At 37.2% G+C, this 15,589-nt stretch overlaps 1 protein-coding gene across 4 annotated transcripts in view; it reads right to left on the reverse strand.

The window, feature by feature from the left end:
• Positions 1–14,886, reverse strand: part of YTHDC1 (YTH domain containing 1) — a 33,984-nt gene extending 19,098 nt beyond the window's left edge. For 2 of the 4 annotated variants that reach the window (XM_029235228.1, XM_029235227.1), the window contains exons 1-4: positions 14,492–14,867; positions 4,629–4,730; positions 3,933–4,261; positions 3,381–3,813 (exon numbers count right to left, since the gene is read on the reverse strand). In XM_029235228.1, the coding sequence (XP_029091061.1) occupies positions 3,381–3,813; positions 3,933–4,261; positions 4,629–4,730; positions 14,492–14,519 (892 nt within the window). In that variant the 5' untranslated portion in view covers positions 14,520–14,867. Of the gene's footprint in view, positions 1–3,380; positions 3,814–3,932; positions 4,262–4,628; positions 4,731–14,491 lie in introns of all 4 variants that reach the window. The other 2 variants (XM_029235232.1, XM_029235231.1) reach the window with 2 other exon arrangements.
• Between the last annotated feature and the right edge of the window lie 703 nt (positions 14,887–15,589).

Genomic DNA, 15,589 nt, shown 5'->3' on the forward strand with positions numbered 1-15,589 from the left:
ACTAGTTTAAGATGGAAAACTCCAAGGACAAAAGTTCCTTTTCTTTTAATTTAAGCATTTTTCCCTTTGTAATTTACTACTAATTCCTTCTGCAAATAAATGTTAACAAGAAGCTTGTAAATGATGCTGATTTTCCTAACTTAAGGCAAAAAGGAAAGGCAAAGCAGTACATATTGGCACAACTTCAAAGCCAGGCCCATTTAAAGCTAGCAACTTGGGAACATAATGAAATTTATATAACTAGCTATAGAGAAAAGCATTTATTTACAGGCTTGTTGGCCTTGAATGATACCTGACCTTTAAGTTTTAAAATCCTCTCCCTCAGGGTAAACTATAAGACTTCAAGAGAATAGACTGAAGCCTTTTAGTATAAAATGACTGAGAATCTCGCCCAAACAGATAACAGGAGTTTTTGTCATATCCCAAATCTCTTTCTCATCTATGTCTGTTTTGTTCACTGACTACACATTCTTATATAGTGTTTGGCACACAGAAGGAACTGAATTCACTGAATCAATGAGTATGACAGGTACATGAAAGAGATTAGAAAAATAACTGTTTAAAAAAATTTTTTTAATTATTTCTTTCAAAAATTCTAGCATGTTTCTTTTATTCTTTTCCTCTTTGAACAGTTAGGGATCTAAGCATTATAAATTGATGACAAAGGTAATACATCTCTTGCTGCTGTTTAAAAATAATACTTTACGGTTCTAAGTACTAAAAGAATCTCACAAAGATGATGCAGGGACTTCCCGGGTGGTGGAGTGGTTAATAATCCACCTGCCAGTGCAGGGGACACGGGTTCAAGCCCTGGTCTGGGAAGATCCCACATGCCGCGGAGCAACTAAGCCCATGCGCCACAACCACTGAGGCTGCGCTCTAGAACCCGTGCACCACCGAGCTCACTTGCCTAGAGCCCGTGCCCCACAAAAGGAGAAGCCACCACAACGAGAAGCCCATGCACTGCAATGAAGAGCAGTCCCTGCTCGCAGCAACTAGAGAAAGCCCGCGCACAGCAATGAAGACCCAACACAGCCAAAAATAAATAAATAAATTTATTTAAAAAAAAAAAAAAGATGCAGGAAATATAATAGAAGCAGAAGATCTCGCCCAACAATTTTTATGTAATGTTAAATACAGCATTACCATGAAAAATCTCCAAGAATTTATTATCTTTTTTGTATAAATAACCTTCACTGCTCTTAAGTTTATGATCTCCTCTCCCGACTATTATTCTCAGGTCAAAAAAACAATTGAGGGCTTCCCTGGTGGCGAGTGGTTGAGAGTCCGCCTGCTGATGCAGGGAACAGGTTCGTGCCCTGGTCCGGGAAGATCCCACATGCCACGGAGCCGCTGGGCCCGTGAGCCATGGCCGCTAAGCCTGCACGTCCAGAGCCTGCGCTCCGCAACAGGAGAGGCCACAACAGCCAGAGGCCCGCGTACCGCAAAAAAAAAAAAAAAGAAAGTCATCTAACAAATAAACCTTTAACAACCACCAAGTGTGTCACTTTTATAAGGAAATTACTGAAATTTTGAGAAAAAATAAGGTAAAATAAACTGGAATCTAGAAAATTCAAGACACAAAAACTAAACTGTGATCCCTTGTATTTAAAAATCTTTAAAAACATTTTTTACCTCTGGTGGAGTTCCAGATCCACACCGTTTTTCTCTCACACATTACAAAGAGAAACCACTCCAAAATAAAAATAATAATGTCCTGCATACTAAATACAGTCTTTAAAAAATGTTCCACATAAGAGCTCTTCCAAAGAAAAGCCACAAATTTTTCTTTAATATGGAAAGTAAGAGTTCCAGGCAGGTATCTCTTTTATAACAGTAAGTCTCTTAACAGTTTTAATATCCAGGTTTTATAAAACTATTGGCTACCATTCAATCTGAAATGTCTAATCCACAAAAAACATAAAGTATGAATAAGTATCTTGTTAAGTATCAGCATCTAGGAACTTATTAAAAATATACATTATTTCAGGCCCTACGTATTTATATGTCTCCCTCGTTTGACTTAAACAGGATAAACGTTCAAGTCTAAGAAATATCGTTCTTAACAGGGACACCAAAAAGAAGATTCCTATAATAAAATATTCCCTACTTTTACAGGTTTGACACATTCTCCACAATAAATGAACATTCATTCATATTGCCAATGCAATTTTTGTTCTCTATCCATTATCATAAATTACAAAACGTATATCCCATCAATTTGCAAAAAGTATGATGGGATAGTAGAATTAAAGATTCCACAAGTTTTTTTTTTATATCAAACCCAACTACTCATCTATTCAGTTTAACTCTTTAGCCCCCTGTCAAAACCTATCTAAACTCCCAAACCTAGAACTCTAGTGAGCAAAAGGCTAGAAGCACTTCAGCTGCCAATTAGAAAATACCTGGTCATTTGCTCTTATCATTTACACTATATCAAAAATATGATTTACTAACAACGTACTACACTAAAATGATAAAATTCTATAATAATGACATTTAACTATCATATATATCAAAAGAATAGAATTTTTCTTGTATTCCAATATTTAGTACATTTGGCCTATGTAGGAGATCGATGCTGCATCTTCACATAAGACAGCCATGAGTATAATCATCACAGAGTGACCAGCGGTCTCTAAGTACCCTGGCCTCTCGTTGCTCTACCCTCTGAACTTCCCCCCAAAAGAGGGCTCCCTCAGTCTAATGACTGCAACTACCTACCATTCTCATATTCAAGTCTCATGGGTCAGATAAAGTGGCAGGGCATGTAGCATTGAAGGAATGACCCAAGATGCCTCTTACCCAGTCTCTCCACAATAATTTTATACTCTTATTTTCCATCTGGTACCTTTACACCCAGCCCTCTGGAGACCCTGCCCGTCAGTCAACCCACAGGTACAAAAATGAAAGAAAAGTTTGTGCTCCCAAGAGAAAAAGAAAGTTATTTTGGTTTCTGTTGCCACATGATGGAAATCTAGAGGCATTTAACATGAAAATATTTTAATACCTAGCAGACAGGTTCCATATGAATATACTTCAAGTACATCAGTGTTTAAATAAGCTGTTGTTGACTAGTATGGAAATCTAAGAATTTATAACATTAAAACCTCAAATACATTTCCTTATAGATAATCAGACTAGTGTATTTATAATACAATCAATTTGTAGCTGGGAAATGCCTTTACTAAGATATGTAAATCTTATTCAAGTACATTTATAATACTCAAAAGCACGCTATTAAAAAAAAAAAATCACAGGACAGTCTTACTAACATCCCCCCCATTGCCTCAAAAATTTTATAATTCAATTTAAACATGTTAAAGAAAAAAAACAATTAAAAAAAAAAAAGACAAACCTTTACATATAAAAATTAGTACCTGATCCATCGGTTCCTGAACCAGATCTGACAGACCCATCCGTGAAGGAAACAGATTCAGAATCGGAGTCGCTAGCCTCACTCCGGGTGTCATAATCATTTCCCTCTTCCTTCTGGTCTCTCTCATCCTGTTCATATTCTTCTTCTTCCTCCTCCTCCTCTTCCTCCTCCTCCTCCTCTTCCTCTTCTTCTTCCTCCTCTTCCTCCTCTCCATCGTCATCCACCTCTTCATCTTCCTCTGCATCTTCTTCTACTTCTTCATCTTCCTCCACATCTTCCACCCCTTCCTCCTCATTCTCAGTATTGTTGCCTTGCTCATCAGAAGAACCACTGCTGCCAGTCTCATGGTCAGAGCCATATTCTTCAGAGTTCACTTCCTCCTTGGAAGACTGGCTGGATCTGCTTGCACGTCTATCCACTTCAAGCCCAATTCTCTGATGTTTAAAGAAAAAGGGAATCAGCAGTCATATAACAGACAAGGTCAGAGTGAATAAATAGTTCTAGCCTCAAAAAGAACTGCTTTCTGTATTATATCTGCAATAATATTTACTACCTCAGAACCATCTGGTGTAGGGGATTTGACCCTCCTTTCAGGATCCCTTTTCCGCAGACATGTTTTCTCAGATTGACTCTTATAAGGTTCTCTGGAGGCACTACTTGACAAACGAATCTTCCGATCAGCTTCTAGACGTTTGTTTCTTTCAGATCGTTGATATTCCTCATTTTTATACTCTGTGACTGACTTTCCTTTTGTACTAACCATTCTTTTGTTATTGCTAACTGATGAGCTCAGTGGCTTAGAAATCAATTGTCTTGAATGAACAGAAGGCTTTTGTCGCTTTGTGTCAGTAGATTCCATTCGGTCACTTTTTCTTTTTGAACCTTAAAAATACAATGAAAAATATATATATAAGAATTTGGGTATTAGACTTATTTCACCAAAGTTTAACAGGTAAATATATAAGAGAATGAAAGCCTCACTTCTTTAAAATGTTTTCTGAAATACCTTTACTCCAAAGTTAATCATAAAGAAAACACAGCTTTCAAACACTGGAATAAATACATGAGACATTTCACACGTTTGGAAAAAAATATATTACTCTCATTCACATGGAATTGGGTACCACTGCTTCTTATGATTGTGCTTTTGGTGGTAAGTGCCTCAAGGAACAAGTACAAAAGCAAAGACTCTTTCTTAAGAATTTGATCTCTACTTTGCTATTTTAACAAAAATAGAAATCTTACATACCTTTTTTCTCATTTTTATCTTGTTCACTCTCTGGATTATAGAGTTCATCGTCCTGTTCTGGTACTTCAGTCAAAATATCATCTAGAACATTAAGTTCTCCATCTGGAAGCAAAAGATTAAAAAGTAACAGGGAAAAATCATTAACATTAAGCATTTATTTCTGAGTACTTACTGTGTTGAGGCTACGGAAGTATGAGAACATAACCTTCAAGGAGCTTTTATTTCAGGATCAAGACACAAGAATAATTCCTATAAAATGATATAAAGTAAAGGATATGATGCACAGCTCTGGTCTACAAAGCCAGGAGTATATAACCCATAAGGTATGAAAGGATATACTGGGGTACAAAAAGAAAAAGTGAGACCTTCTGTATTTGTAGCTCATCCTTTAATGTCTAATGTTTGTGCCTGCTTTAAAATGTGCACAATAATAAAAATACATGTGTATAATTTTTAAATAAACATACATTTATCAAAGATTGTGTACTCCGGGCAGAATACTTATTACCATTGTACAGTCGAGAAATCTGGCACACTCCAGCTTAACCAAGCAATCAAGATTAACATCACTAGCAGTGGGTCAAATCAACAACATGGAACCCCTGGAATGATGCACTATGAATAGAAAAATTCTGTGATATTCCTATGCAAAACCTAAACCTATACGAGTAAACAAACATCAAACCAACCCAAATTTAGAGGCATCCAAAAATGTCACAGTTCATTCATGAAATACAAACACTAAGGAAATACTTCAGATTAAAGGAGACTAAAAGATACAATAACTGACACAGCACATTATCTGAGACAACTGAAAAACTAATGAAATCTAAACAAGGTCTGTAGATTACAAGTATCAATGTCAATTTCCTGATTTTGATAGTACTACAGTTAAGTAAAAGAGAATTCTACTTTTTAGGAAATACATACTTAACTATTTAGGGGCAAAGAAGCATCATGTCTACAACTGACAAAAGAGGGAGAAAGAATGAGTCAGAAAGACAAATGTGGTAAAAATGTTAACATTTGTGGAACGTGGCTGAAAAGCAAAAGAATTCTTTGTACTATCCTTACAGCTATCCTGTTTGTCTGAAATAATGTCCAAGTAAGTTAAAAGAAGAAAATTACTGATGGGGTACACAAATGAAAAACATTTGAGGCTGCTGGCATGGACTATAAAAGTATAACTTGTTCAGACAAGGAAACTATTGACTGTAATTGATACAGTCAATGATCGTGAAAATTTAGAACTCACTTTTATTACCCCATCACCTTCCCTACCCCCAACCCAGTCCAACTGGATAAAATAAGTCTTAGAAATACATGCAACTATGTATTTACTACTTTAAACTGATTTTTTTTTTCAAATAAGGCACTAAAGCTAATGGTAAATGTTTTGAACACTAAATATCCTGGCATCAAAAAATATCTTTCCAAATCTAAGGTGACGTAAAGAGAGGTATAAAATCATAAAAACTGATGAGATAGGACAACTGTATCCCAGCTCCAGCCAAAAAGGAAAGCCCACTAAAATTATAGCAAGGATTATTAACCTGAGGTCTATGAACAGGTTAGATGGAGTTCAAATATCCCAAGAGGGACAGAAATCAGTGACTCAAGAGAACTAAAACAGATAATGTAGGCATAAGAAGAAGGAAAGCAAGGTTACACAGGATATGCAAAAGGTAACAATGTATCTTCCTCTGTGCTTGGAGTCACTGCTGCTACTTAATAACACTGACACATACACACTACTATATATAAAATAACTAATAAGGACCTACTGTACAGCACAGGGAACTCTACTCAACTCTCTGCAATGGCCTATATGGGAAAAGAATCTAAAAGAGTGGATATATGTATTTGTATAACAGATTCACTTTGCTGTACACCTGAAACTAACACAACATTGTAAATCAATTACACCCCAATAAAAATTAAAAACAAACACTGAAAATTACCTATGCTTGGAATAGCATCGTAACTGATTTCTTTGAGTGGTAAGAATGCTTTTCTGTACTTTACCATTTTTCTAAAATGAATATATACTATACAGACTGTTATCATTTTTATTTACTTATTTTCTTAAATGGTACTGAAAATCAAGATATGCCAACCAAAAAGGCTTCTCTCATCCTCTGGGTTCATGTTTTCACTGAGGAAATTCCCTCAAGACCTGAATGGTGGCAAACACAATTTTTGGACGTTATATTGTAAATAAAAAATAAAAACATACTATTTGATTTTTTAAAACCCAAGTTTTTCAGATATTCAATGATTCTTAGGTCAAAGCTCTCTAGTCAGTAAAAAGTGGGTCCAACAGATCTTGAAAAATAAGATATCTGTAGAAGCAAAAGAAAAAAAATACAACTAGGACAGCAAAATAGGCAATTAAGTAAATACAGTGCTACACAAATCTTTTCATGAAATACTAGTTCTTGATTAGAAATATCCACTTCAAAAGCCTGAACATTCACATGAACTTTTATACATGCTAAATCCAGACATGCTAAACACAGAATGAAATAACTGTGCAGGTTAATTAATCAATTTAAATTTCAGACATGCCTAAATCATGGTTTCCCTATAAAAAGGGTATTACTGTCTTAAAAAGCTTTAACAAATAATTTTATTAGTCAAATTCAAAGATTGGTTGCAGTTTTAGAAAGCATCTACAAAATTTTAAAATATTAATCAATACTTGCTTTTCTAACATTTTATCACTTTCACACATATCATACATGACGCACACAAGGTATGTTTTAGATCCAATACTCTGCAGATAAAGAAATAGAAGCTCAGAAATTCAAGTCGAGCAAATTCACACGTCTAGGGTTCAGGCTTTCTAAATTTACGGTTAAATCAGATGGGGGACATTAAAATCATCTTTTTTTTTTAACATCTTTATTGAGGTATAATTGCTTTACATTTTGTTAGTTGCTACTGTATAACAAAGTGAATAAGCTATATATATACATATATCCCCATATCTCTTCCCTCTTGCGTCTCCCTCCCACACTCCCTATCCCACCCCTCTAGGTGGTCACAAAGCAGGAGCTGATCTCCCTGTGCTATGCGGCTGCTTCCCCCCAGCTATCTATTTTACATTTGGTAGTGTATATATGTCAATGTCAATGTATATATGTCAACTCTCTCACTTTGTCTCAGCTTACCCCTTTCCCCTCCCTATATCCTCAAGTCCATTCTCTATGTCTGTGTCTTTATTCCTGTCTTGCCCCTAGGTTCATCAGAACCCTTTTTTTTCTTTAGATTCCATATATATATGTGTTAGCATACAGTATTTATTTTTCTCTTTCTGACTTACTTCACTCTGTATGACAGACTTTAGGTCCATTCACCTCACTACAAATAACTCAGTTTTGTTTCTTTTTATGGCTGAGTAATATTCCATTGTATATATGTACCACATCTTCTTTATCCATTCATCTGTCGATGGACACTTAGGTTGCTTCCATGTCCTGGCTATTATAAAATAAGCATCTTTAAACAAAATATAAGAAAACAAAACTACAAAGTATCACTGAAAGGTCATGTGCACTAGTAGATTAATTCCAAATTAGTGCACCAGAAAGCTCCATATTACCAACATTATAGCACCTTAAATTTACTTTAAGATCAACCATAACATCCTCACTTGATGGTCTACAAATTTTTATCCATATTATAGTCTATGACATCAAAAACCTAACTGTGGTTTTATCACAGTATCAGCCAACTAATAAGACCTGCAAGACAAATTCAGCCCATGGCCTATTTTTGACTGGCAAGATATAAATGGTTTCTTCATTTTTAAGGTTGTGTTTTAAAAAAAAGGAAAGAATATATGACGAAGACCTTATGTGGCCCACAAAGCCTAAAATATTATTTTCTATCTGACCCTGATATAAAAGATCACATTTTAATTTACTTCTCTCCACCACTGAAATCGCTTATATATTTGCTGAAATATGATACATAGGAGCAAGAGATTTGTATTTGGAAGCAAGAAAATCCAGGTCATCATTTAAGAGCTAGGTATCTTTAGGAAAGTCCCAGTCTGAGCTCCAGTTTCTTCACCTCTGAAAAGAGGCATTTAGAATAAAAAGATCAGTGTTTGGGGAAGGGAAGGGGGTGGACGGGGCAGTTATTTGATGCTTCTGAACCTTTTGTTAATGACTAGGGTACACTATACACAAAATCTGGTCCAGCACATAAAATAAAATCCTCTTTTCTCAATAAGACAAATGCATAAATGTTCCTACTATCTACTGCTGTAAGTTTAACATGCTACCCCAAAAACTTGGTGACTTAAAACAATACAGTAATTTACTATTATTGATTATGGTTCTGAGGCTCAACTAGGGTCTCTCACGTGGCTGCAGTTAAGGGTTAGCTAGAATCATCTGAAGGCCTGCTTATTCACATACCTTGGCTGGGAAGACTCAGAACAGCTGGGGTTCCTAGGGCACTCCTTTCTATGGTCACTCTCCCCCATGACAGCTTCAGCGTAGGCCGACCTCTTTCATGGTGGTTTAGAGCTTTCATGGTGGTTTAGGCAGAAGCTCAGCAACAGTGCCACAGTATTTTATTCAGAGACAATCACAAAAGTCTACTCAGGTTCAAAGAGAGGAGCCATGGACTCCACCTATTGTTGGTTGAAATGTTAAATACTTGATAGATGTTTTCAAAACTAAGACCACCTGCTTAGTTTTGCTTAAACTTAGGGATTTTAATTATAAATATAAGGAGTACTCTTAAAAACCAAAATCTCGTTTAAAAAGGTGAGAGAGTTCATAGTATTGGGTTATAAAGCTAACAAGCTGCTTCCTCTGACCACTTCATTCATTGGCTAGAGAAAGGAGTTTGTATATATTTTAATTCATGTTTTCAATTTAAAATGAATTAGTTATAAAGAAAGATTATTTTAGTAGTCTCAGAAGCTACTACTATTAAAGACTATCTATCACTGGCATATCCTTTTTAGAAAGAAATAACTATGTCTTTAAGAGATAAAGTAACATCCACCGGTTCTCTAGGGTGACTCTCTTTACTACTTTAATGTTTTAAATCACTCACTTTATCCTGAAATTTAGCATTATTATTCTGTATAGTGATATGTACATATACAATTTCTTCACAGTAGTTTGACAGCAGCACCTTAAGAATATCAGCAATAAAATGAACAAAGGCTAGCAAATGCCAGGTTAAGAATTCTATATAAAAAATAACTCAAATGCAGTATTTGTACAGTTAAAGCACTTCATTTTTTTTGAGAAGTCTATATAAAGAACTATACAGTCTTTTTAAAAAAAATCCTTTTAAAACCCTGAAAATTGTGTTCTAGATGCCACAACAAAATGAATTTTTCCACAATATGTCAGTGCAACAAATTAACTCAAATGAAACACAAACAAACAGTATTTCCATTTACAGCTAAAGCTCAAATCCATTCAAAGTTATACACTAACAGCCTGTAGGATGAATCTAGCTCTTGGATGCTTTGTTTTTGAAAGCGCCAAGGATTTAATATAAAAATCCAGACCCTACATTTAAAAAAAAAGACTATTTGATCACTAGGGGCCCAGACTCCCATCTGAAAAAAACCAGATGGAGCAGTCCTGATAGTCTTCTGTTAAGACACAGAGAAGGTAACTTATGTCACAGTTTTGCATGAGACAATCTGGGTTTATGCCCCATACATCAGTGTATTTACTAACATTGCCTGAACATATACCATGCTTACTCCTTTACTGTCTATAACCTAACACTCACCATTACCTATTGTACTAAGTAAGTACTTTATCTGCCTGACCCTAAAATGCATATAAACCCACAACTCCTGAACAACACTGATGTTAAATAACTGCAAAAAAATTTAAGGTTCAAGACACTGAGGCACAGGGACACCAAACTTCAGTTTTAGTATATATGATACTTTGTGGAAGAGTAGGAATGCTAAAGGGGACAAGCCTATTCAACTCAAGTGGATTAACTGCCTTGACAGAATACAAGTGCTATGTCGGATCTTACAAATTTTCGAGAGGATTCCCAAATTCAGATTTTTATTTGAAATTGTCTTTTAAATGCTGCCTCAATTAAAAACAAAACAAAGCAGGCTACTGCTAGCTTGATTCCTCTATGGAAATGCAATAATCTGTGAACGTTTTGCATTCACAATATATGATGTTTTTATACGGACTTCATTATCATCACTTGTTAAGCAAGCATAATCTTAGTTATCACAAACTATCGATATTATTAACAAACTGAGTTTTGGGAAAGAGGTACAGATCCATGGGTATAGGAAGCAAAACAAGGAAACAAAAAATATCCCAAATGAAGCCCAAAGAATTAAAGTACTGTGACTTAAATCTCAGTTCTGAATCCAAATTTAATGCTGTTTCCACTCTACCAGAATTACACCTCAACCTTGAAATTCCTGGCCCAGGAAGGCCACAAACCTTAACTCCAGGGATATCAGTGTAGAAAATTAACCTTTATCTGAGACGCAGTTCATTTTTTTGACCCAGGAAGCTTCTGGGTCAGGAGATACAAAGTACTATTTATTTCAGGATCCAGCATCAGACTAAGACCTGAAATATTTAAAGAAAAAAAAAAAACCAAAAAACTGGGTACTTAAATATACTACTTATTTTGTTTTCCAATACAGGGCACCATAATACATTACAGTTTTTATTTTAATTCACTTAATATAGTTTTAGTCAGGTTTGGCAACGTAGTAAGATTTCCTGGAGCCTCCCCTTCTGTTGTGTTGTACATTAGACCAGTCTCTCAGTTACTTTTTTGTCACTCAAAACCGTCATTCTTCAAGAAGTGTAGAGACTTGGATTTCCTATCCCATCCAAATTTCCTGTCTTCCAAAACGCATACAATTGAAGTCTAAGGAGGGCATTTGTAATTTTTTTCTCCTACTTCTATTATGGGTAAAACAAATGTATCGGAATATCAAATACATACTCTATGCTTTACAAAGCCCTAACTAAAGTGGACCAAGTCAGTCTAACCCTAAGGACTTACTATAGTGAGGGCTACAGTGTGTATATACATATATGTGTGTATACGTAACCATGCATACATCTTTATACGTATTTGCCTGCATGAGTGTGTGTACGTATATAATTTAAACTGGGAAACTCTTATTGGCCATCAATAGCAAATATCACATAACTAGTCATAACTAGTCAGTCATTAATGAAGTCCAACCTTGAGCTAATGATTTACAATCTTCTAAATCATTTATTCGAGGCACTGAGACATAATTACTGTACACCAGAAACCTGGTAAACAAGACATACTCCTGGCCTTCATGGAGCTTCCAGTCTGGTAATGCAGAAAACATGTTACTTTCAAAAGTGGTACCTCACTATCCACATTTTAGATACATTAACCTTGTATAATTGTTCTTCAGAGAGAAATTTTTAAGAGCTTAAGAAATAAAATATAAACCAGGTGTTTATAATGGAAAACGTAGAAAAATGGCAATTAACACTAATTAATACCACCAACATTCCAACATCTTCCACATCCACTTTTTGGACAATCACCACAGGAATCAGGAAGCTGGCAAATTCTCCAGTTATAGGCTTCACTTTCTAGGTATGGGTATTACAGAAGCATTTATAGAAGGTAATGTCTGCTTATTACACAGCTAATGTGCAAAGCCCAATAATCCAAGGACTTTATAACTGAAAGTGTTGTAACTGCTCTGTGATTTATAGCAAATTTCTGCAACTTAAACTCATTTCTTATCAAGATCTTACACCACTTACGGAATCTTTCAAGAAAGGACTTAAGGTTTGTGACATGTCTAAGATTTGTGACAGGGCTTACCTTTACAATTTCCTAGTGTTTCATTGTCATCCTGCTGATGACAATAAGTACTTAGCTTCCCATTTTTCCTTGTTCAACATGAAAAGAAAGAGTCAAGCATTAATTCTAATTCTGGCTATTATTCTAGCTGTTTGACAAAGATCAAGAAAGTGAGACACCCTAGGCCTCAGTTTCCATACATGCAAAGTGGGTTATTCTAGAAATCTGCTCATTCCAAAATTAAATAAGCAATTCCAGTAGGTATGTATCTGCTAGCTTTCCCAGTAAACTAGAGACAATCTTAAACTATAAGTACTTACATCATAAATTCTGAAATGAAGCTGAATTATGAAAATTAATTTTTTAAAAACTACACAAATGTGAGGCCTTTCAGAAGCTGGACAATTTAGCTGGACAATTTATCCTGAGTATTGCTAATAGGTGGCATTACTACTTCCCAATAATAGTTACAAAGTTTATGCATTTAGACGTTTTCATCACTAAATTCGTTTCTAAAACAAAATTTATAAAATATCACCTACTTTTTTCCTCCCTGTACAATATTGTGTCTACACCATAACTGACTTACAACTATGTTCACCTTAACAGACACTGAACTCTTGAGAAGTACTGAGCTTTTACTCATTTTTTATCTAGTTCATCTCACCCACCACAACCACCACCCACTCCCATACACACAGATCATAGATTACACTCTGAAACAATCAAATGTTGACTGAATTAATTCTTCCTGATTAAAATCATCTACTTAATACCACTTTACTACTAATTAAAGCAGTTTCTTTTATTCACTAACACCATGTAATCCTATGATCACATTCCTTCTGGACTTCTCAAAAGGAAGGGAGAGGATTTTTAGGATTCGTTTAAGGAAGGAAAATTAAACTACTAAAACCTAATCACCGAGCTGCTTTGAGATAGGAGCCATATCTTAAACATATTCCCACCCACTCCGTGGCCCAAGCCTGTCCCTATTATTGAGCAGTTCACTGATTCAATAATGAGAGGTCACAAGTCTAATGGAACTTGACTCTACAGCCCACTTAACAAATCCTCCCTCCCCCAAATCAATTAGCCATACAAAAGAGTAGATCCGTAAAATACAGGACAGCAGCTGGCCAGATTTTTATCAACTATAATGTTGCCAAATTTATCATGGTAATCTTAGGGTTGTAAAAAACCTTAACGTACCATCCAATCTAGACCACTCTCCAGACTTGTGCTGATTCAGGATCTACATTAACATTTCCAGGGCTTGGAAGGTCGGTATTTAAAAAGACATGACATTTCATTCTGGCAACATCAGTTCTTCCCATATTTAAAGTAACCGTAGCCCTCCGACTCTCTACAAATTATATCCATTTGTTCCTGGTTGTACCCTCTAGGAACTACGCACAACGTGTGTCTATCACAATAGCGGCCAGGATTTTTCCTGCCTGGCCTAAATCACATAATCATCTTTTCAAACATCACGTTTTCCAAAATAAGTATATAAGGAACCAAACAGGCCATTCTTGCCACTTTGCCTATTTAACAGAACAGCCATAAGTTACTCGTAGACATTTCGCGAAATTATCTACCTATACCACTTCTTAAATATGCTTACTTAGTAGATTACCAGCTTTAAGGGTATTAAGGGTTTTCGAAATTCAGCCTAACAGAAAAGGCTGTTCTGAAGATACGCATTACATCCGCATGCCACTACCAGGAAATAAACCTAAGGGCCTGCAACTCAGAACAGGCCTTCTCTCAGCCGCGCCCAGGACACATAAACGTTAAGTGAAGAAGGGAATTAGGATTAAAGAAAAATCCAAGGCTAGATGAAGTGTTAGGTTATGTGGAGACAGAGGACGAAAGGGCAGGCCTGGTCTTTTCCAATGAGTCCAAGCGTCTCGATGGAGAGACCGGCTCCGCGCGGAGGAAGCTAACCTCCCCTACCCACAACGACGACCACGGCTCCGTCGACCCACTCCCGAGCCCCGCCTCCGCCCATCACCTTTCTCCGCACTAACCTTTCTCCTCTCGGCTGTCGGCCGCCATTGCTCCCCTCTTGTTTCCGCTGCTGCCGCCGCAGCCGCCACCGCCGCTTCGACGCGACTCGCGCGGGCGCCGCAGCCGCGGCAGCAGAACCACAGGCGCGTCCGTCAGTCCGTCCGCTGGGCTTGCGCGCTTCGCACGTTAGCCTCTACCACGCACCCTTCCCGACCCACCCTTTCTCCCCACTTCTTCCCTTTCTCCCTTTTCCCCTTTCCTCCTTTCACTCCTGCCTCCCCCACCCCAGGCCCAGCCTTCCCGTTGGGGCTTAGGAACGGGAGGCGGTAACGGGGAGGGAAGGGAAACAGATGGCGACAGCGGGCGGCGCTAAAATGGAGCCTGCTTCCTGCGTGAAACAATCCCCCTCCCAAAATGCCCTGCGCTGTTTACGCTTCGTTCCTCCCTGGGAACGTCACAGTGCGGAGAGGGCGGGGTGGCAGGTCAGGCAAGAACGTGACGTAACGTCAGCACGTTGCCCCGCCCCCCGCAGCCCGGAAGTCCCTGGAATGAGTTCTATTTCTAGTGATAAAAGTCTCCCAAGTTTACAGGGAGCCTGCTGCGCTGGGTATTCCCAGGTGGCTCAGGTTTCTCACCTGAAGCGCCTATTAACGGAGCTTCCAGCCTCAAGAAAAAGATGCTTTCTGTCGCTCCGCGGGACACCTGATTCAGTTCTGGAAATTGGAGACTTATTTAGGACAAGTCTGGGCCAGTCCCTTTGCAGCCACCACTTTCTACTCTAGGTACCGGATGTACTTTCTTGTTTGGTGCTACAGGCTTACCCAAAGGCAGCACAGGACACAACCAGCTCACTTGTCACAAAAGCCTACTAGTTTCGTTTTTAACTGGGGAAGGGAATTATATTGTATTTTAAAATAGCTTTGTAATTCACATAAATTTGATTGAAACATTTAGCGATGTCCTGGGGTACACAGTTGATTTAAACAGACTATTGAGAAATTAAAACTACAGAAGTGACGAAAAATTATTTTACATGATATGGTAAGATCTGCGAGGAAACTTGCTTAAAGTTCATTGTCCAACGAATGAAAATGTAATTTTGCTTCACTGCTCCATAA

This window comes from Monodon monoceros, unplaced genomic scaffold (assembly GCF_005190385.1).
Source record: "Monodon monoceros isolate NGI ecotype Baffin Bay Population unplaced genomic scaffold, NGI_Narwhal_1 Super_Scaffold_20, whole genome shotgun sequence".
Classification (NCBI taxonomy): Eukaryota; Metazoa; Chordata; class Mammalia; order Artiodactyla; family Monodontidae; genus Monodon; species Monodon monoceros.